The sequence below is a fragment of the Scleropages formosus genome, chromosome 7, assembly GCF_900964775.1.
Source record: "Scleropages formosus chromosome 7, fSclFor1.1, whole genome shotgun sequence".
NCBI lineage: Eukaryota > Metazoa > Chordata > Actinopteri > Osteoglossiformes > Osteoglossidae > Scleropages > Scleropages formosus.
In genome coordinates, this window is record NC_041812.1 from 30,938,992 (window position 1) to 30,961,045 (window position 22,054).

At 47.5% G+C, this 22,054-nt stretch overlaps 1 protein-coding gene across 2 annotated transcripts; it reads right to left on the reverse strand.

The window, feature by feature from the left end:
• Positions 1–3,304: 3,304 nt before the first annotated feature.
• LOC108942034 (mitogen-activated protein kinase 6-like) lies at positions 3,305–17,339 on the reverse strand. Of its 2 annotated transcripts, none has more exons than XM_018765064.2 (6): positions 17,194–17,339; positions 13,899–15,131; positions 6,923–7,067; positions 6,143–6,307; positions 5,696–5,897; positions 3,305–5,607 (listed from the first exon to the last, which is right to left on the reverse strand). In XM_018765064.2, exons 2-6 carry the CDS (start codon positions 14,451–14,453, stop codon positions 4,545–4,547), a joined length of 2,130 nt encoding a protein of 709 aa, XP_018620580.1. In that variant the 5' UTR covers positions 14,454–15,131; positions 17,194–17,339; the 3' UTR covers positions 3,305–4,544. The 2 variants fall into 2 exon arrangements, with proteins under 2 accessions (XP_018620580.1, XP_018620581.1); XM_018765065.2 differs by lacking the exon at positions 17,194–17,339 and adding an exon at positions 15,453–15,505.
• Between the last annotated feature and the right edge of the window lie 4,715 nt (positions 17,340–22,054).

Below are 22,054 nucleotides of genomic sequence, written 5' to 3' on the forward strand. Positions count from 1 at the left end.
AATGAATCTGGCCGCGATGCAGCCAAAGCACTAACTCTATGTTTATATTACATGTCTTGAGAGCAAGTTTCGGGTGAGTGTCGCCGCACAGCTCATGACAGACCGAGCGCCTCGCTCCAAAAAAAGCGCAACGTTTGGATTTAGGCGCCGCGGCACGCAGAGAGAAGAGCGGATAGCCGCTGTTCCCGTGATCCTGTGAAAAAGGCGCCGGAAATTGCCGTGAGCTGTGGGAAATGAGCGGGCGTGTCTGGGAAGCGGCCATCACTGTCGCTGTGGGAGAAACGTATGGCGCTCGGCTCCCCATAAGCGCGCAGACGGATCGCCCTGGGAGCGAGCGTTGGGGAAGAGCATCGGCTGACGCAGGCGGCCTGCTTTTTCCGAGCATTTTAAATGGAGCGGAGCGGCACACCGCTGCGGTTCCTTGCCGCCCCACCGCTCGTCTTCACAGTGACGTTCCTGTGACTTTTTATGGACAGAGTGCTGCCTGTACACCGTGCCACCTCAGGCTCCCCCCCACCACCCCACCCACCTTTAATTCATTTGTTTTATAGGGCAAAGTTTCCATTGCTGGCAGAAAGAGAGGACGGCCTTCGGAGGCAGAGCGACAAGACAGAGTGGCTTCCCGAGCCCAACACGCATCCAAGCGCATGTGACACGTTGAGAAATTCACTACCGCCTGCCGAACGACGCGATTTCGTCCCACCCGAGATCGACTGCTGTGACACCCACGTTACGGTGTAGTAGGCTCGTAGCTGCGGACTTGCACGATTTCCCAAAAAGGAAGTGAACGGCAGCATTCTCCTCCTGGCTCTGCTGTCGTAACCCGTTGCGTGACCTCCTACTCCTTTCGCAACCCCCGCGCGCGCTGTTCCTTATGGGGAGCCCAGGGGCACGAGATGTTCCCCACGGGGTGCAGCGCTGCCTGGAAGTGCATCCGTTCTCATTCGCCCCACTGGTCATGGGCTATCAAGGCGAGGGGAACTGGATGCAGGGTGCACACCAACAGCAACTGCCAAGAGGGCGAGGACGATTGCTGGAAAACTCGTTTGGCAGTTGGTTCGAGCACGAAATGAACCAACACGTCTTCCCAGCTCTTCTGAAGCACTTCCCAGGGACATAGGACACTCGCAGTCTCTTCGCTTCCACTCTTCTGTCCGGTTTGCCCATATGGACATTGCGCAGACTGCCCACGTGCACTCGAACCTTCGACCGCTACTGCAGCGTACACCGATATGAATAACTCCCTGCTGTGTCGACAAAAACAAAAGGCTCTTTCGCCCCAATGTTTACAGTGCGTTTGAATGTCTTCAAAAGCAGCATGAATGTGAAAGTACTGCTCTCAGAGGTTGGAATTTAACGTCCATCTGTTGTCCGTAGCATGAATGACATGAGGTTGAGGTCAAAGGAGACGATCAGTGTGTTTGCAGCAATCCAGTAGAAGTGAAGGGCTCTTGCGCTGTTCTTTAATAGGTGGGTGTTTGTTCAAAAGCATATGATGTATATTTGAGTTGATGTCTGATTACAGGAAAAAAAAAAAAAAAAAACACGCAAAGCAGAACTGGAGAGTCGGTGAGATATCTCGGTATCATTCTGTGTAAAATGTTGCTATAATAATAGCAATAACCTGTTATAACGCATCACTGGCTTTTGACTGAAACAGCTCTTTAATTTCAGATGATGAAAACCCAAAGTGTTGCATCTGTCATGAGCAGGAAGTATTAAACAGTAATTTTGGCAGACGAGTTTCAAGCAAAGTCCCCAAGGGGCACGTCTGGTCAGAAAGACGCAGTTTGGCTTTCTTGGCCTAAAACACTGCGCAAACACTGATGAGTCACAAACAGACATGCCCCACTGCTCTCTGAAGTGTCTCTCGGTTTAACGATTAAGCTCCGTTGTACAGTGTTATTCTCATTTACGTTCTTTGTGATCTTAGTCTCCACCCACATGAAACCTGCCTCCTCCCAGACTACAGATTTGACCCTACGGGTGCCCTGGTTTTGGTTGACCTTACGTTGGAGTAACATCGAAACATCACCCCACGGAGACCATTTCCTTCTGCATTTCAAAACCCATCTGTGCACAGGAGGAGCCTCCTTCAGATGTGCGTGAGCGTCAACCAAAGAGCCCCAGTGACCTTGCGCTATCAGGACAAGCTGCTAGCAGCTGACTGGCCCCAAAGTAGATTATCCCTTTAGGCTCCTCTGTTACCCCGAGGCTCCCACATGGTGTCCTGGGTGGGGGTGTTTGGAAATACAAGACTCCAACTGGTGACTCGAAGGTTTTTGGGTGCTTCGGTCACCGTGACTCAGAGCGCGTCGCACCTCGGGTCTCTCGCCAAAGGCGCCTCAGAGGGAGGGAGGGTTGACACAATGACTCAGTCTGGAGCCGGACGCTGCAACAAGGATAGAGAAGGACGAGACAAGCTTCTTCTCGCAACTCCTCCGACTGTGGGGACGTTTGCGAAAGTGAGCTTACTAACTGGATGGCACAACTAGCTGCTTGGGAACGCATGACTCATAGTAGGCAGTTACCATGATTGTGGTGTGGGAATTCTACCCATTCATACTTACACCACCAGTATAGGATGAGAAAGCAGAAGCGCTCAGAGCACCGTACGAGCTCAAGTGCCCTCGATACGGACCTACGGCCCACCGCTTAGCTGCGGATGCAATCCCCCAGCGTTCCACCGTGCCCTTTCACCTGTGTTCTGACAGCTTCGCCACCTTCTGCAAAACACCGACTCTGGTCTCACGCACGTGGAATCTGTACTGCGGCCACAAAGCCTCCCGTCACGCATTTCCTGAGATGCAGGTGTTTGGCGCGATAATGTTAAAGTCTACAACATGTCAACCCCCAGCAGGGAACTTCAGAATCCTGTCCACAGATCTCCTGAAAAGCACGGCTCCCCTGAGCTACAATACTCCACAAAGCTGAGAACTAGGACACTTCCAACAACGTTTTTTTTTTTTTTGTTTAGTTTTTTTTAAATAAAAGGCTCTTAAATGCAAAACATGTATTTGTATGTAGATCACGAATTAAATAGCTGTTTTGAATAAAATACTTACTTACAGAAGACTCTGGATCCAATGGTCTCCTTCACAGACAACACACAAAAGCAACGAAAGTGTTATACTTTGTTTGCCACTTTAATTGAATCTTTCTTTATATAACAGGGGAATAAATGATAACCAAGAACCAGTATTTATAGGCAAAATGAACTTCTACCAGTTTTCTACTTTTCTACACTTTAACCTAATTCAATCATGCTTGCCTGGAAAAAAAACAAAAACAAATTGTAATAAAAACAATTAAAATAAAAACAACAATTAAAAGAACAATGCTTCGAATTTTTAAGTCCTAATCGTATTTTACCTTTAGCTTCTTCTGAAAACAGTTCTAACGGTACATTTTACGGGGGAAAAAAGTATAAGACTTGTAGGTACATTTTCAATCCCGTACAGCAATTTTCCCTCTGAATCAAATGCACCGGAACATAAACGAAAACTCTTTAAGGAAACTGACTATAAATAATCCAAGTTATTAGCGTCCAATCGTTACAAATAGCCATACGTTGCCATAGCTCTGAAACACACGAGTGGAAAAATGCCTCAGTCCTCAAACAGCTGAAATAATGTTCTTTCAAATAAATAAAACTGCTAAAACAAAAAATAAATAACGAACACTTTGCTATGGCATGTGGAACAAAACGTCGCTCGGCGCTGAATGGAATCGGGGAAGATGTGTGTGTAAAGCACTAGTGTGGCGATGAGAGTCACTGTTACCCTGAGGTAGATAACACCTTTCATAGATCCTACAAATCACTGGCTGCCTCCACAGCAACACAAAGTCCTCTTACAGTATTATTCATTTTAGGGGAAAATATGTTGACTTCAGAGTTTAAAAAATAGGAGAAAAGAAAGCAAGTGTTGGTACTACATCTCCCGAGTCCTGTGTGTCAGTGAAAGTTTCTCCCATTTGTTTGTTTTTTTTTTTTTTTTTTTTTTTAAGTGCATTTCCCTCACTATTTCACTCTGTTACCTTGTAGTACATCTCCCTGCCTCCTGTCTTCCTCTTCCTTCCGTTTATCCATCAGTCTTACTCTAAAATTTGCTATTCCTAAGTAAGGCTACTCAACTCTGGTAGGATGGTAATCCGAGGAAAAGTTCTCCAGTACGCCTTCGTAACCAGAGTGCGGCGGAACTGGTCCCGACAGGCTGATTTTCTGAACGGAGTTGGTCTGACAGACCCCACAACCAACTGGCGCCAGGGTTGAGTAGCCTCAGTCTACAGTACACTGTGTGCAAATTATACAGATTTCAAACAAGGCTGTTGGTTGCGAAGGAAAAGCCCTGAAAGCTGGTGGAAGTGAAAACTGTTGCAGAGCAATTGAGAGACTCTTCACGTGCATTTAAACTCCCCTATTCTGTTCTTTTAAACAATTAAAAAAAAAAAAAAAAAAAAAAAGTAACGATACGTAAGAATGAGATGAGTCAAATAAAAAGAACACTAAAATTAAACGACGATTCTTGCAGTGAGGCATGTGTTTAGTTTAGATGTTTGAAAATGCTGCTGTATGTTTTGTGGGCAATCTGAGGTGAACATCTCACGGCCGAGGGTGCCAGCGTGGCCTGGATGGACTTGAGCGGTGACTCGGTGGGGCCTTCGAACCCGGACAGGGCCAGAGACTCGAGCTGGACGTTCAACACGATGTCGCCATTTCTGCCAAGGTAGGCCTCGTCCACTTCCAGGGCGTCAGGCTCCAGAGCCTCCACTGCTTCCTCCTTCTTGCTGAAGAGTCGATCCAGGTAGCTGGTGTAAGGAGCCTCCTTCTCGTCTTTTCCGACCTCCCAGCGTGCCACGTCAATCCGGCTGCTCTCCTCCACCATGCTCTCCCAGGGGTTGGGCACCCGCCCTCCCAGCTGGGCCAGGTTCACCAGGCACTTCTCCTCCTTTTCCTGACTGACAGACTTGGACATGGAGCTCCTGGACTCCAGCTGGGACACAGAGCTGTTCAGCTCATTGAGGAAGCCCACCTCCAGGCTCGACTCTGGCAGGCTAAGCTGAATGGTGCCGGCAATGAACGAGTCAAAGTCGAAGCCTTGGTGCTTCTCCTGTTCGTTATCCTTCTCAGCTGGGTTGTTGGAGGCCTCCTGCAAGGCGATTCGGGCTTTGACCAGGCCATTCTTCTCACACTTGGACTTGCCCTTCTTGTCCACCTTCTCCTTGGTCTGCTCCTTCCAGTTGGACAGATTGATGATGAGTTTAGGGTCGTAGTAGTGGTTCACTTCACTGTCGCGCCAATCCAGGTTGTCCAAATACGGAGAGGAGACTGCCTTGTAGTTGCAGGTGTGGCTACACTCCAGTTCACAGTACTTGTTCTCATGGTGATCTTCATAGGGCCACGAGCGTTCTGAAGGGAAGTGCGAGTCGAACGCCTGCTCATCCAGGAACTTGTTGCAGTCTCCATCCAGGTACTTGCGGGGATCCACTTGCACTTCCTCCTCATCCATCACATCTGATAGAGCGCGTGGGTCTCGTTGGACCTCGTCCGCTTCATGTGTACTGTGGAGGTGCCAGTCTTGGTCCGAAAACTGGCTATCGTGACATCTAAAACAGCAGCGATACAGTTTGAGCACATCTCATTGCGTTCGCATGCGGGAGAGAAACTTCTAGTACAATGTGAAGGATCTCGTACCTGTCCCAGTTGTACACCTGGCTGTGGCTCTCGTCCATCAGTAGGATGTCGTCCACTTCGTCCTCGATGTGGAAAGGATGGTTGGAGATGGGCTCGTCCGTGGGGAAGGAATAGTCACTCATGTAAGGGTGGGCTAAGGCCTCTTCTGCCGTCAGGCGGTCCATGGGGTTGAAAGTTAGAATTTTCTCCAAGAAATCAAGAGCTGCCAAAACACGATACAGTCAGCGTCACTCAAATGACAGAATCCCTGCAAATTTAAATTTGTGAATGTCAATATTTCCCCCATCATAATTCAGAAGAGTTATGTTCAGAGCCTTGCCAATGTTGAGAATTCATGACCATCTGCTCATTACAGACAGTTTATGAGAGAGTGACAAGAGACCAATCTGCCCATTACAGGCATATGCAATTGGAATTTGGGGGCTCTGTGGCGAGTATGTGACTGACCCTCCGCGCTGACCCCTGGGAGCAGCTTGGCCAGAGGGGCCTGGGGCTCGGACATGTCCTTCCGGACAAAAACGGGGATGATGCTCTGCAGCTCCTGCCGGTCTTCCTCGTGAATCACGGGGATGGACTTCAGGATCAGCTGCATCTGCTCCAGCTCATGGGCGCCTGCCCCCCCACCAAGATGACAGTGAGTCAGAGCAGCTGCTTTTTACAGTGACAAAACATGTAAATTGAAAACATCTCATGTGAGGGCAAAGGGGGCTTTCCCCAGGGGGCTGTCCCCAAAATTTCCTGACCCAGTTGTGTGAATGGAAACCAAATCGGAGAACACCTAAATTCTAACACGGGCAGCTGATCCGCCTTTCCCTTCGTAAAGGATGAAACACCAACTTTTCTTTTGTGAACTGAAATCTAAATATGTTCTGAGCAACAAACTAGAAACATTATGTTGACTTTCTGTAGCCCTTGCTCAGCTCAGGGAAGTGATCTGCTTATCAGCAGACATGGGAGGTGTCAAATAGGAAGTTAACACTATGCGTCATGGCCTGTGAACGCAACCTGCAAAGAGGTTTTCAACGTGTCAAGTGATCACAGCAATGAGTGTGTGCCTATGTATACGCAGGAAAGTGCTACTGTGCGGGTTTACACAAAACCCTACATTGTGTGTATGTACAAAAATGCAGCTGAACTATTTGTGCCAGAACAGCATTCTTGCTAAATGAATAATAAATGTAGCGGCAGCCAGAGCAAGGGCATGATGGTAGCTACGGTGCCACTGACCTGCAAAGAGGGTTTTTCCTGTTAGCATCTCGGCGAAGATGCAGCCGGCTGCCCACATGTCGATAGCTTTGGTGTAGTTGTTGGGGGAGAGGAGGAGGCGTGGTGACCTGTACCATTTGGTCACCAGTCCCTCAGAGAGGTGGCCCTGAAGAGAGGAGACAGGCAACTATGAGGTCAGATGGCAGCGTCCCCGAGGACACCCTCTGAGCTCATCTGAACAGGAAGTTCCGACCTCGGTGAGGAGCAGTGACCTCGTGATCCATGTATACAGAAGCAACACCGTGACAACGAACAAACACGGCCCAGCGGCAGAGCAGGTGACAGACAACCCAACAACCGCTTAGCGAGACAAAGTGTCCCTGTACTTTCCCCGGCAGGTTGGGGAGGGGGATTCTAAACTGAAGCAGTTACCATAAACATGAAGAACCTTCTACATTTGTCTCACTTCTGTACGTGACTCCAGAGAGACACTCAGTCCATCGCAATGCCCCTGCAGGTGACAGCATGGTCCTCAGCCATAAACATCAGTCCACAGTATGACAGGCAAATGTCAACAAGCATCCGTGAAACACGGGTGGAAAAATGACTTTTTAGGAAGTGGGTCGATCTGTGAGACAAGCGTACGCTTCACAGGAACGGCAACGAAGGTTTCTGGTAATCTTGCATGACGCAATGCTTGGTGTTACAAACAACAACAACAGAACAGACTGAATTTTCTCAGGACAGATTTGATGTTAAGTGGATTAGACGAATGAGGTAAATTGGCCAGCAGCAGGCATTTCAGTTCCAGACAGGCTGAAAGATTAGGGAAACGACTGTGAATAAACTTCAATAGGTATTTAAGCAGCTCTGAATGGAGATTCACAATTCACTACTGACCCACCCTTATCGCAACAGAATAACTGGAGGAGTGACTCCTCAAAACGGAGGCATTTTTCCACAGAGCCCAAGTTATTAAACGATTCATTCACATCACACACGTACCCCCTACGTAGGAAGGAATTACAGTAACGTGTGACATGCCACAAGAGCATCTTTTGTGGTGCGATTCAAAGGGAAGTTCACTGGGTTACTGACTTTCGATCGAGATGGTGAACTAGGCAGCCATACAGTAGAGAAATGGGAACCATAGAAGCCGAAACTCAAAGGGAATAAAGAGGGAGAGAAAGGGAGCCGTGCCTGCATAGCTCTCTGGCACGTGCAAGAAATTCTCAAGACCACTGCTGATAGAGAAGAGCCCAACTGCACAGGCAAGTTCTGAGCATTCATGGTCAGGCAGAAGTCAACCCAGAGAGCAGACTGGGGGCCTGTCACTCTAACACGACTCTTCCTGGGAAGTGAACTAGGCATGTGATGGAGCTGATCAAAATTCGCATCTGTCAAAAGCAGATTTCAATTTAGAAATCTGTACGGATGCAAATGCGGATCCGGTTTTTAATTAAAACGGAAAGTATCCTTTTTACAGATTCGCATGCACGTATCAGTTAAGAGATAAAGTTGAAACCAAATAAATTTTATTTTCAGGAGTCAAAACACATTCGTTTAGGCTCAAATTAAATATTAGTAAGAATATAGGCATTCATTTATATCAGCATGAGTATTTCCACTTAAACTCAAAACAAGTTGCATATGTGAACTTACACTATGCAAAAGACCAAAATGACATGCATGGTATGCCAAGTCTCAGCTGAAACAAAATTTACATTTGTTTAGCTAATGCTTTTCTCCAAATCAGGTTACAGCAATAAACTATTTAGAAGGGCTTACCTGTTTATACAACAGGTTTTTTTTTTTTTTTTTTTTGCTGTGCTATATTTACATTTACTCCTCCGTGAACCACCACCTTACCGTGGTGGAGGGGTTTGAGTGCCTGAATGAGTCCAGGAGCTATGTTGTCTGGGGCTATATGCCCCTGGTAGGGTCTCCCATGGCAGACAGGTCCTGGATGACAGACGAGACAAAGCGCGGTTCAAAAACCCCTTATGAAGGAAAAATCAAGGCTTTCGTTTACCCCGCCCGGTATGGGGTCACCGGGGCCCCACCCTGGAGCCAGGCCTGGGGGGGGTCTCGCATGCAAGCGCCTGGTGGCCAGGTCTATGCCCACGGGGCCTGGCCGGGCTCAGCCCGAAGCCATGACGTGGAGCCGCTCTTCGGTGGGCTCACCACCTGCCGGAGAAACCGTAAGGGGCCGGTGCATTGTGATTTGGGCGGTGGTCGGGGCCGAGTGCCCGGCCGACCCAAACCTCGGGCGCCAACTCTGGTTTTTGGGACTTGGAATGTCACCTCACTGGCAGGGAAGGAGCCTGAGCTGGCGCGGGAAGTTGAGAGATACCGTCTAGATATAGTCGGGCTCACTTCCACTCACAGCTTGGGTTCTGGAACCACTCTCCTCGATCGAGGGTGGACTCTCCACTATTCTGGCGTTGCCCAAGGTGAGAGGCGGCGGGCTGGTGTGGGCTTATTAATAGCCCCCCAGTTCAGCCGCCATGTGTTGGAGTCTACCCCGGTGAATGAGAGGGTCGTCTCCCTACGCCTTCGGGTCAGGGAACGGTCTCTCACTGTCGTTTGTGCTTATGCGCCTAGTGGCAGTGTAGAGTACCCGGCCTTTTTAGAGTCCCTGGGGGGTGTGCTGGAAAGCGCTCCCACTGGGGACTCTGTCGTTCTACTGGGGGACTTTAATGCCCACGTGGGGAGCGACAGTGATACCTGGAGGGGCGTGATTGGGAGGAACGGCCTCCCTGATCTGAACCCGAGCGGTGAGTTATTGGATTTCTGTGCTAGTCGCGGTTTATCCATAACGAACACCATGTTCATGCATAAGGGTGTCCATCAGTGCACTTGGCACCAGGACACCCTAGGTCGGAGGTCAATCATCGACTTTGTAGTCGTTTCTTCTGACCTTCGGCCATATGTCTTGGACAGTTGGGTGAAGAGAGGGGCTGAGCTGTCAACTGATCACCACCTGGTGGTGAGTTGGATTCGATGGCGGGGGAAAAAGCTGGACAGACCTGGCAGGCCCAAACGCATAGTGAGGGTCTGTTGGGAACGTTTGGCGGAGGCACCTGTCAGAGAGGTCTTCAACTCCCACCTCCGACAGAGCTTCAACCAGGTCCCGAGGGAGGTGGGGGACATTGAGTCTGAATGGACTATGTTCCGCGCCTCCATTGTCGGGGCGGCGGTTTGGAGCTGCGGCCATAAGGTCTCCGGCGCCTGTCGCGGCGGCAATCCCCGAACACGGTGGTGGACACCGGAAGTAAGGGATGCCATCAAGCTGAAGAAGGAGTTCTATTGGGCCTGGCTGGCTCATGGGACTCCTGAAGCAGCTGACAGGTACCGACGGGCCAAACGGAGCGCGGCTCTGGCAGTCGCCGCGGCAAAAACTCGGGCTTGGGAGGAGTTCGGTGAGGCCATGAAGGAAGACTTTCGGTCGGCCTCAAAGAGATTCTGGCAAACCGTCCGGCGACTCAGAGGGGGGGGAAGCGGTGTTCCACGAACACTGTTTACAGTGGAAGTGGTGCGCTGCTAACCTCAACTGAGGATGTCCTCGGGCGGTGGAAGGAGTACTTTGAGGATCTCCTCAATCCCTCCGACACGCCTTCCGTAGAGGAAGCTGAGGCTGGGGACTTGGAGGGGGACTCGTCCATTACCCTGGCTGAAGTTGCTGAGGTAGTCAAAACACTCCTCGGTGGCAAGGCTCCGGGGGTGGATGAGATCCGCCCCGAGTTTCTCAAGTCTCTGGATGTTGTGGGGCTGTCTTGGCTGACACGCCTCTGCAGCATCGCGTGGAGTTCGGGAACGGTGCCTCTGGACCGGCAGACCGGGGTGGTGGTCCCTCTTTTTAAGAAGGGGGACCGGAGATTGTGTTCCAACTATAGGGGGATCACACTCCTTAGCCTCCCTGGGAAAGTCTATGCCGGGGTACTGGAGAGGAGAATCCGACCGATAGTCGAACCTCGGATTCAGGAGGAGCAATGCGGTTTTCCCCCTGGCCGTGGAACACTGGACCAGCTCTATACCCTCACTAGGGTGCTGGAGGGTTCGTGGGAGTTTGCCCAACCAGTCCATATGTGTTTTGTGGACCTGGAGAAGGCATTCGACCGTGTCCCTCGTGGCATCCTGTGGGGGGTACTTCGGGATTATGGGGTTCGGGGCTCGTTGCTACGGGCTGTTCGTTCCCTGTATGACCGGAGCAGGAGCTTGGTTCGCATTGCCGGCAGTAAGTCAGACCTGTTCCTGGTGCATGTTGGACTCCGCCAGGGCTGCCCTTTGTCACCGATTCTGTTCATTATCTTCATGGACAGAATTTCTAGGCGCAGTCAGGGAACGGAGGGTGTCTGTTTTGGTGGCCGCGAGATCTCGTCTCTGCTTTTTGCCGACGATGTGGTCCTGTTGGCTTCATCAAGTCAAGACTTGCAGCGTGCACTGAGGAGGTTTGCAGCCGAGTGCGAAGCGGCGGGGATGAGAATCAGCACCTCCAAATCCGAGGCCATGGTTCTCAGTCGGAAAAAGGTGGATTGCCCCCTCCGGGTTAGGGGGGAGTTGCTCCCTCAAGTGGAGGAGTTTAAGTATCTCGGGGTTTTGTTCACGAGTGAGGGAAAAATGGAGCGGCAGGTTGACAGACGGATCGGTGCGGCGTCCGCAGCAATGCGGTCATTGTACCGGTCTGTTGTGGTGAAGAGGGAGCTGAGTCGTAAGGCGAAGCTCTCAATTTACCGGTCGATCTACGTTCCTACCCTCACCTATGGTCATGAACTCTGGATCATGACCGAAAGAATGAGATCGCGGATACAAGCGGCAGAAATGAGTTTCCTCCGCAGAGTGGCTGGGCACACCCTTAGGGATAGGGTGAGGAGCTCAGTCACCCGGGAGGAGCTCGGAGTAGAGCCGCTGCTCCTCCGCATCGAGAGGAGCCAGTTGAGGTGGCTCGGGCATCTGTTCCGGATGCCTCCTGGACGCCTCCCTGGGGAGGTGTTCCGGGCTTGTCCCGCTGGGAGGAGGCCTCGGGGCAGACCCAGGACACGTTGGAGAGACTATGTCTCCCGGCTGGCCTGGGAACGCCTTGGGGTTCCCCCAGAGGAACTGGAGGAGGTGTGCGGGGAGAGGGAAGTCTGGAGGACTCTGCTCGGACTGCTGCCCCCGCGACCCGGCCCCGGATAAAAGCGGAGGAAGATGGATGGATGGATATTTACATTTATTCATTTAGCTGATGCTTTTCTCCAAGGCAACTTACAGTGTTGAGGTTACAATTATTTACCCATTTATATAGCCAGGTAATTCTACTGGAGCAATTTAGGGAAAGTACCTTGCTCAAGGGTACTACAGCCGGAGGTGAGGCTCAACCAGCAGCCTAAAGGCAGTAGCTCTAACCGCTACGCTACCAGCTGTCCTGTACCGGCTATATCAACCCAGGCTAAGTATCCTGCTCAGGAGTACTACACCAGGAGACAGAATGCAGATCTGGGTCTTTGTAGCGCAAGGTGGAAGCTCCAACCCCTACGCTAAACTGACAGCTCCGAACAGAATGGGACTGTTTAAATGCAGCCAAAGGAGCTGCAATGCAGCGAGACTGCAGCTGAGCACAGCGATGTCCGGGCACTACGTGCAAAGATTATCCCGTGCAAAGCATCAGGAAACAGGAGAGCCAGAGTCAGCTGAGGAAACTTTCAAATGCCTTGTGAACTTGGCATCTGACAAGAAGTGGTTCACCAAGATGGGAGGGGGGGCTTCATTCCCTTTCAGAGCCCTGAGGTTCAACCGCATCTGTTTGCCACGACACTATTTTTGGTCCTCACTAGCTGCTGGCGAGCATCCATAGCCATTGCACGGCAAAACGGCATTCTCAGAACGGCAACCCTTCACGACAAGAGCCGCGCTGTATCACTTAAACCTTCCCATGCATTCCGCTGAGGGAGAAGGAAAGAACCGAAGGGGCTCGTAGACACTGTGGTAATAGGCAGCAGACACGAGAGGCCACGTGAGCTCCCCACGGGGCAGGATTCATTGCTGGTTGATTTGAAACACGTGTAGCAACTGAACTCTACACCACAGGACCCCCGAGACAAGAACCCTGTGATTCGGCAAATGAGCACGCCAGCGCGGAACGACCACGACGTCCTTCTTTAGGCCTGGACACATTTCTGCCAGTTAAATAAACGGAGACCAGTCACCTGAACGATCTAATGATTTTTAAATGATACAAGTCCTGTCAAAATGAACACTGTCAGCTGCAAAGAGCTTTTCTAGCAAAGACACGTGATTAATACAGAACCGTATTAGCGGCAGAATAAAGAAACAGAGAATGTGCTGCGTTCCCTGTACAGCCGTTCCATTTAGTAAAAGCACATACTGCAACAATGAAACTATAACATAACGATGGCAGGATGCAGCCATTCACTAGAAGGGAAAAAAAAAAAAAAAGCATTACCCTGTTCATTTGTCGGCGGGAAGTCCATTTCATCGTGACAGGAAACTAACTCTGAAAGCATTCATACTTTTTAGGGGCCTTGAATTGTTTGCTTTATTATGTTGAACTGGATTATAACAGTGTCCAAGTAAAACAGATTTCTCAACTATGAATGCAGATGATCTATGCGCCACTCACTATTGACAATCAAAGCATCCACCAATTAGAATTAACCGCTTGTTCAACGCAGGCTCACAGCACCCATTCCGGAAGCACAGGGTTTGAGGCGGCGTACGTCCCCTGAACTGTACACAAGTCGATCACAGTGCAATCATAGACAGTCAGTCACTCATTCACACACATGCACACCAAGAGCAGTTTAGAGTCACAAATTAATCTGAAACATGTGTCTTTGGACTGTGGGAGTAAACAGGGGTACCTGGGTACGTGCACAGACTGAAGCTGATTCAAACCCACAACCCAAGAGCTGCACAGCAGAACCACCCTCGCTATTAACAGCTTTCTCCGATAAGTGAGGGGCAGTAACAATGGTAACTGTAAAATCAGTCATACCTTGTGCGAGTAGTGGGGGTCCATGATGCGCGCAAGCCCAAAATCTCCGATCTTCAGCACCAGATCCTCCGTGTTGACAAAGAGGTTGGCGGGCTTGAGGTCCCGGTGCAGGACGTTAGCAGAGTGGATGTACTTGAGGCCTCGTAGCAGCTGGTACATAAAGAGACGGGCATGACCTTCGGAGAGCAATCCACTCTCCAGCAGCTGACACAGGTCTGTTTCCATGTACTCCTGCACGATGTAGACCGAGTTGACCTCCGTCAGGGAGCCCACGTCCTCCGTCAGCCGCCTCCCACCGGGGCCCAGTGTTTCGAACACCCGCACGATGTTGTCGTGGTCCAGACGGCGGATGATCTTGATCTCACGCAGCGCGTGCTTCACGCTCTGAGGGTCGGTCAGCACGATCTTCTTCACTGCCACCCGCTTGTCGCAGTCGTTGTCCACGGCGGAGAAGACCAGGCCGCTACCGCCGTAGCCCAGCGGCTTCAGGTCCGAGTAACGAGGGCCCAAGTCGAAGCCGTGAATGTTCATGAGACTTTCAAACTTCTCTGCCATTTTCTTGAAGCCAAGCAGTGGCTTTTCTCTACTGGCTCAAGCTCAATTTGGGGACAGCCAATACACTTTTTTATTTTCAACAAAGGCAGAAAACAAAAGAAATATTTTGGCCTGAACGGGTACCTTTTTTTTTTTTTTTTTTATTTTAACTGAACGGAAAGGCCGCTTCTTTACTTTGGCCCTCAGATTTTCCCCCAAAGCAACATGGAAAAGCTCTCCGATATGTAGGCTGGGTGCTCTTTCATTTCTTACATTAATTTTTTTTTTTTTTTAAATTTTAAATATCTAACGGATTATGGTCGAAACTTGATTTTTCCCGTCCCCCCCCCCCCACACCTGGTTGACAGACTTCAGCAGGAGGAAATCTGAGGCCAATTTATAGAGATTCAGATATATGACAAACCATATGACAAAATGTTGAATACCATCTTCACAGTGCAGGTACATTCAGTGTGTGACTGGTCGTGGGCTGTGTCATTCTACTGAGCCCGTTAGCAGTATTTGAATTTTTGCTCCTATCTTTTTTTTGTTTCCTTTGCTTCCTGTTTTGACGGGTGTGATCACGAAGCTACAGTCCAACAGCTGCTCCAGCTACAGTACTGCTTCCCTCAATGATCAGGTGGCTCCAACTCGCCACAGTCGCAATCAAAGCTATCCTCCATTTTACAACGAGGTAACCTGAAACACAGCAGAAAACCAAGAGAAAAACCATCAGTCATGTCAGACTTTCAATCACACAGCTGTATCCTCAGTTTTTTGGATTGGTGACTAACAAGTCCTACATGCAGCTGTGCAAGAGAACACAAATTCCTCATAACTTTAAAAAATCATGAAAAGACAGTTTTACTCACTATATATCACCCCCCACAATAAGCAATCCCTTGTCAAATGCAGGGCCGCAGTGGTTCGGAGCCTATCCCAGAAGCATAGAGCATGAGACAGTACACCCTGGATGGAATGTCACTCCTTCACAGGGAAATCACACACTCAGCCACTTACATGCATACAATGGGGTCAAATCAGGGTCACCAGTTCACATGAGCTACATATCTTCGGACTGTGGGAGGAAACCAGAGCACCCGAATGAGGGGAAAAACATGCAGACTCCAAGCAGACTGAGCCAGATCCAAACCCACAGCCCGGGACCTGTGAGGCACCAGTACTCTTTGCTTGAAAAAATTCAAAACATGATTTATACATATGTCCCATATAAAGCAACTGACATGAACATAAAAACGTCAGATTCAACAGATTCTATTTATTTCAGTGCAGACTTAAAACGTTTTACTTTCCACAGTCCAGGTTTTACAGCGACTGAAGCAGATGAACAAGCCATTTTTGAGTGTCAAAAGATGCATTCATAATATTTAATTGCAATATACATGTAAAATTTAAGAGACCTGGGTTAGACAAGTGAAGTGTTCTTCCACTGGCCGCCCGCCCGCAGCGCTGGAGAAGCGACCCCGACCGGAGAACATCATTGGTTCGAATCCCAAGCTGTTACTGTGCTCTGCGCGCGCGAGCACGTGCTTGTGTGTGTGTCATCAATTACGGATCGCCACCTCAAAACCCGGACAAAAGTGACATTTCGAGATGAAGGTGAAGTTGATAGAACTTCCGCGAACGGGCCGTCGTGCCATCGCTCTGTGTGTCTGTCCCTCAGCAACACTGAAGAACTACTTCGCTGCGACCAACTGGGACTAACTCAGCGTCAAAAAAAAATTAAATTAAAAACGCAGAAGTCGAGAATCAACAGACCATTAATATTTTTTGGTTAGAACCGCTATCTTTCACAGAGTTTTTAACTTCTGCCACCGTGACCCGTACGATACCATATTTGGAGAAACCGGCGAATCTGAACAAACTTTTTTTTTTTTTAAACACTTATATACATTCGTTTTACTTTGGAGAAATTCGGTGTGTAGTATCATTAGTATTCATAGGATTTACTAGGAGAGAAGGTTCTAGTTTTTCGTAACTCAACTGTGCCTTCGCCTCGGGACAGCCGAACGACGAGCGAGCCGAGTGCGTGACGGGTGAGGGAAGGTTCGTTTCGGCTTCCTGTCGGCTCTCCAGCTCCGACTCAGGAGGCGGCAAAGCGGCGCGCGACGGCATAAAATCTGGAGCCCGGAGCGTAGAGCGTAGCGCGCGGGCGGCGACCGTGAGCCAGCCAGCCCACCGCAGAGAGACGCTCCACCGGCGGCGGAACCGCATGGGTGACGAAAGCGCTTTCATTCAAAATGAACGCGCTCGAGAGACGTGGCGACATAAAAAAACTGCTGTAGAGATATAAATTATAGAAAATGCTCACACACTGGTCCCATTTGGATTGGCATGGTCCGGCGGCTCACGTTCAGCCGAGCTGGACCGGGCGGAAGGTGGGCGAACGACACGTCGGTGCTGTTGGTCCGGACTCACACACACACAGTCTGACTCTCACAGAAAACGGCTCATTAACGTCACCTCACCCAAACTAGCCAAATAGCGAGTGCGAAATTAAACACATTCCGAGAAATGGACTTAAAACTCAAAGGGTTTTAATGAAATTAACGCGACTGTGACGGAAACAAAGGGACTGCTGTGTGTGTAGCGCCACCGCTACGCGCAGCCTTTTGTGGAAACGACCCGACACACAAAGACCGCCATCAGGAACTGCCGAAACAAGACTCGCGAAACGCTCAAGACATTGTCTTTCACGCGATTTTTATAAAAACAACCACAGAAGAGGGGAATTTCTTACCGTTCGCATCCGTCTCATTTATGAATTCGTCAAAGCGGTAATTTCCTCGTTCGGTGATCGGCTCCCTGGGCCCTGCGACTCCGCCGCAATCGCCATTGACGAGCAGAGTATGAGTAACCGAGCGACTCTACGTGTTCTGGGAAGGACGCTTGCGTCAGTCATTCAGAATGGGGCGGTGACGAAGGCGTGACGAAACATAATTTACATATTCATTACGATCCTACAGCTTAAGTGCAGCATCAATAATAATCACAGATTTCATTTGTTCGACTGTGTGCGGCTCTGACTGGATGCATTATTAAAAGTGTAAATGAATTCATATAAAGTGAATGATTTAATGGCAGTAAAACAAAGTATTTTTATGTTAGCTTAAAATGTTATGAAATAAACAGTATATAATAATAATAAATACTGTAGAAATACAGTAATTGAGTAGAATTGGAATAAACAAGACATTTCTTACAGGACTGTAGTTTTTCATCATAACATATAAGAATGATAATGGAAACAGTTTTTAGTAATCTAAATGCCATGATATATTTTCATCCATTCTTAAAGGTGGAGACTTTCTGGAAATAAAGGACAGAATGTACCTCTGATAAGTGATGGATTTAAATGTTCTGTATTACACAAGGCACAATCAAACTCCAAGCAATGGCAAGCAACAGAAACGTAACACCAAGTATTTATTTTTGTGTGGCTCTTCTTTGGAGCCTTTTTTATCAAGTAATTTTAAGGTAACTAGGAATTATCTCATTAGGTCTAGAGGGCCTCCATTACCTGTTTGGTGCTGAATTCCTCATGGCTCCATATTTCTTTTTTTATTTCATAGTGTGTTGTACCAGATAGTAAATCAGGTAGGTAATATGGAAAAAAGTGTCCCCACCTTATAGTAAATGGCGTCTTTAAGAATTTTTGACCTCTTGGTCTCTAACAATATGATCAGTGGTAAATAAACTTTTATGTTAACTGAAAATGAAATCTGCAATCATGGCTATCAGATTACCATTTTCTCTTATTCCTCTGTTAATATTTTTAAGAAATTTCCAAACATGGTATTTTTTTTTTCAGTCTTTAGTCTTGAGGAAGAAATTACATCTGCTTCTCACAAGGAGGTAACATGGGAATTCACTGGTGATGATAAATGGCATTTGAGAGCACATTTTGCATGTGAAACATGAAAAACTGCTCCTCTGCAGAATAACGGTGCAAGCCAAGCATGCAAGAACCCAAAGGCCTAGGGATGCGGCTCACGGCTGTCTGCAGGAGATAAGCCAGCGCAAGCTCACCAAGCAGGAGCTGCAGGGCGCTCGTCAGAAATGAATAATTTCCTTAGCATTCCCAGATGTGAAACAATTTACATAGTTTATGTCATTTAATTAATTTCAAAATATAAATCAAAATGTTTATCTGTGTACATATTACATGAACAGTCCCTCTTATTGAGCCTAAAGATTTTGATCACAGGGAAACAAAATGTACTACCAGTATGTTTTTACATTTACATTTTCCCATATTACAGTAAAGTATTGGTAGTTACTGAGTGTATTTATTACTATGCCGCATTCATTCTATTCCTAGAGATAATGTTTCTCAGAAACCTAAGTTTATGTGTGATGGTTTGTTATGTAGTATTGATGACATAGTCGCTAAGCAATGAATTTCACTGTTGTGAAAAATAAAGCATTTATGCTGCAAAATGTTTTTTTTTTCTGTAAAATTATTTCACATAGTTTGGCAAGGGTGTAAAGTACCCTTGTAAAGGGTGTAAAGTACCTGGATTTTGTGCCTGTGCTACAGTGTCAGGTGTTTAATATAATGTAATTTAATATAATGTAATTATTAATATAATATAATATAATGTGGGGGACTTTACAAAGTGTCAGGTACAGGCTCCCCGTGTCCTGAGTGTCCCCAGTGTATATTACAGCCATGATTATCCTTTAGTAAATCCTTATTGTGGGCAGAGATCAAGTTGCAGAGCAGACCAGTTAAACAAAACCTTAACAGATCCATAGGTATGAATGTAATGCACTTTGGAAGGAATGATTTATTGCACAAAGGAAGCTCTTCCCAGAGATTTATTAAAGACGATGCAAAGGGTGTTCTTTATCAAGTGTTTAACTGTATCTGGTTCTTCATCAAGCTCGTTGCGTAACTTGGTCTAAAGTCTTATTAAGAATTTATGTAGCCAGCATGCCTCTTTGCTATCGGGTGTTCTTATGTCCTAGAATCTCTGAAATGTCCAATGGCTCATCTAAGCTTTCAGTTAGAAGCTCTTTGTAAAGCAATAGTACAGGAGAAACAACCAACCTTCTGTACTCAACAAAAGGACATAAGAACTTGTTTTTTTTTCCCCCAAACATAGACGGCATCTTCACACAAACAACTATATTGTTATTTTATCTAATTGCTTTGGGGAGTTAAATATTTACAACCTTCACCATAACAGCAAAGAAACAGACACATAGTGAAAATAGCATATTAACTTGTCTTGTTTATTAAAACAGATTTTGAGTTTGAGCATTATCACTTGTCTGAGAGTTAAAAACACTATTTAAATTACCATGTGATGAGCACACGGCTGCTCATATTATATAAACATTGGAAACAGTGCCATTAGAAGAAATGAAGTGGGAGTTATAGACACAGTCATTGGTGCAAAATCAAAGTTGGGAAAATGAGAAAGAAGTGGAAATAAAAACACTTTTTGCATGTATTATTATTATTTACTAGTAGATAGGGGGTTGGTCTCATTGGCTAATGTGTATTTATTCATAAAAGTCTGGCAAGCAATGATAAATCATGAGAGTGTTACTCTCAAAATGTAATTTTACAAAATCTTTTTTAATGTAAAGTACTGTATTCATCTTTGGGAGCCTTGTATTTTAGCTGAGTTCCTTCTTAAATACAATGGAAAAAGTACATTTTTGAAACCAATTAGTCATTTAAACAATTACAATAACAAAATAACCTTTGGAATAACATAGAAAAATTATCGCTCTTTGTATAAAGGTCGAGGGGTGCGGTGGCGCAGTGGGTTGGACTGCTGTCCGGTGGGTCTGGGGTTCGAGTCCCGCTTGGGGTGCCTTGCGACAGACTGGCGTCCTGTCCTGGGTATGTCCCCTCCCCCTCCGGCCCTACGCCCTGTGTTACCGGGTAGGCTCCGGTTCCCTGTGACCCCGTGTGGGACAAGCGGTTCTGAAAATGTGTGTGTATAAAGGTCTAGCAAATCGGTTACTGTGAAATTGAACAGATTAATTAAAATGAATTTCACAAGCCTTTATTTAACTGAATCCAGTAATACTAACGCTGCTTATTTAATCTTTGTTCCCCTTCATAAACTTCACAGAGAACAGACTGAACAAAATATTGGTCAAATGTGTACAAAACTATGAAGAGTAATACTATATCGTATGTGAGCACTTTTAAAGCAAGACAAATAATAGACTGCTATAAATAACCAGTAACAAAGACTGCACGGTAACACTGTAAGTTGCTTTGGAGAAAAGTGTCAGCTAAATGAATAAATGTAAATGTGAATGGATGGGACACTGTAAACAGCCACTGAAATATTCCTCAAACTGTAGTTAATGCATTTTTGTCAAAGTACAGTGCTGTGGTTTTTCTCAACTGGACCGCTTGCAGGTTTTCAGTGCACAGCTATCGGACACTTCCCGAATGCTTCCCAACAGCATTACGAGATTTGGACCTTTAAAAGCATTCAATTTTTATGCACAGTGCAGTTTGTAGGAATATTTTTGCCATGTATGATGCTACACTTTTCACATCACTTACTACTGGACTGTCTAATTTGTAAAAGAAAAAAAGAGTAATTTATAAACTGGAGGGATTACAGATTTAGTCATTTTGATGTTCAATGAGTTCACGTCAGCCGTTTGAAATCTGAGGCTGACGGCCTTGTGAATACAAGCCGGTGAAGGTCAGCCAGGTTTCATCAACAACCTCTGGCAAAGCGCCTCTGTCGGTATACATTTCTCTACGTAGAAAAAATGGTGAGAGGAAAGATGACAAGTTGCTGCACTCACATAGCATCCAGCTCACCACCAATGAGCATCACGAAAGTTCAGCAAAGTTTCACTGACCGTGGTGAAGATCCTCCAAGAGCCTCCGAGGGTAAGGTGTGTATCTGTGGGTAAAAAGCTGGTGTAGAGAGACATCAAGACAACCACATGGTAAGGTGTTAAAAAAAAAAAAAAAAAAAAAAAAAAGCCCAAAGCCCAGTGATGCTACTCTGTACTGTGTTTCACTGGAGACTGGCTCCTTAGGGAGTAAATAGTGAACTTGAGAAGGGAGCAGATTGGGGGGGACTGCCCTTTGTATAATAGCTTGACCAGTGTTCAAGTGCTGTGGCCGGCCTGCGTAAGCTTCCCCCACCTCCCTCTCTCTTTCCCCGAGAGTATCATGTAGCACGGAGCTGTGGGCTTCAGAGGGAACAGACGGACAAGGGCATGTGCCATTTCGGTTACAGAGCACGAGATGGCTTAGAGGCCCTTCCCTGCACTTATCTGTCCATATCCTCCAGAAACCCAGCAAAAAGGTTGCTTTTTTTAAAAATAATATTTATATACGCACACACACACGTCATCTGAGACCGCTTGTCCCATACGGGGTCGCGGGGAACCGGAGCCTAACCCGGAAACACAGGGCATAAAGCTGGAGGGGGGAGGGGACACACCCAGGACGGGACGCCAGTCCGTCGCAAGGGACCCCAAGCGGGACTTGAACCTCAGACCCACCGGAGAGCAGGACCCGGTCCAACCCACTGCACAACCCACACAATATTTATAGTATTTCTACAAATTTTTCCAAGTTCCACCTCCAAACGTGTGGTATTATT

What these genes read in the sequence shown, in the direction of transcription:
- LOC108942034 (XM_018765064.2), bottom strand. Translation starts at nt 14,453, where the DNA reads ATGGCAGAGAAGTTTGAAAGTCTCATGAACATTCACGGCTTCGACTTG. An exon ending in ACCCCCACTACTCGCACAAG is followed by an intron (nt 7,068 to 13,898) that starts GTATGACTGATT and finishes TCCTCTCTTCAG; the next exon opens with GGCCACCTCTCTGAGGGACT. An exon ending in CAGGTGTACAACTGGGACAG is followed by an intron (nt 5,608 to 5,695) that starts GTACGAGATCCT and finishes CTGCTGTTTTAG; the next exon opens with ATGTCACGATAGCCAGTTTT.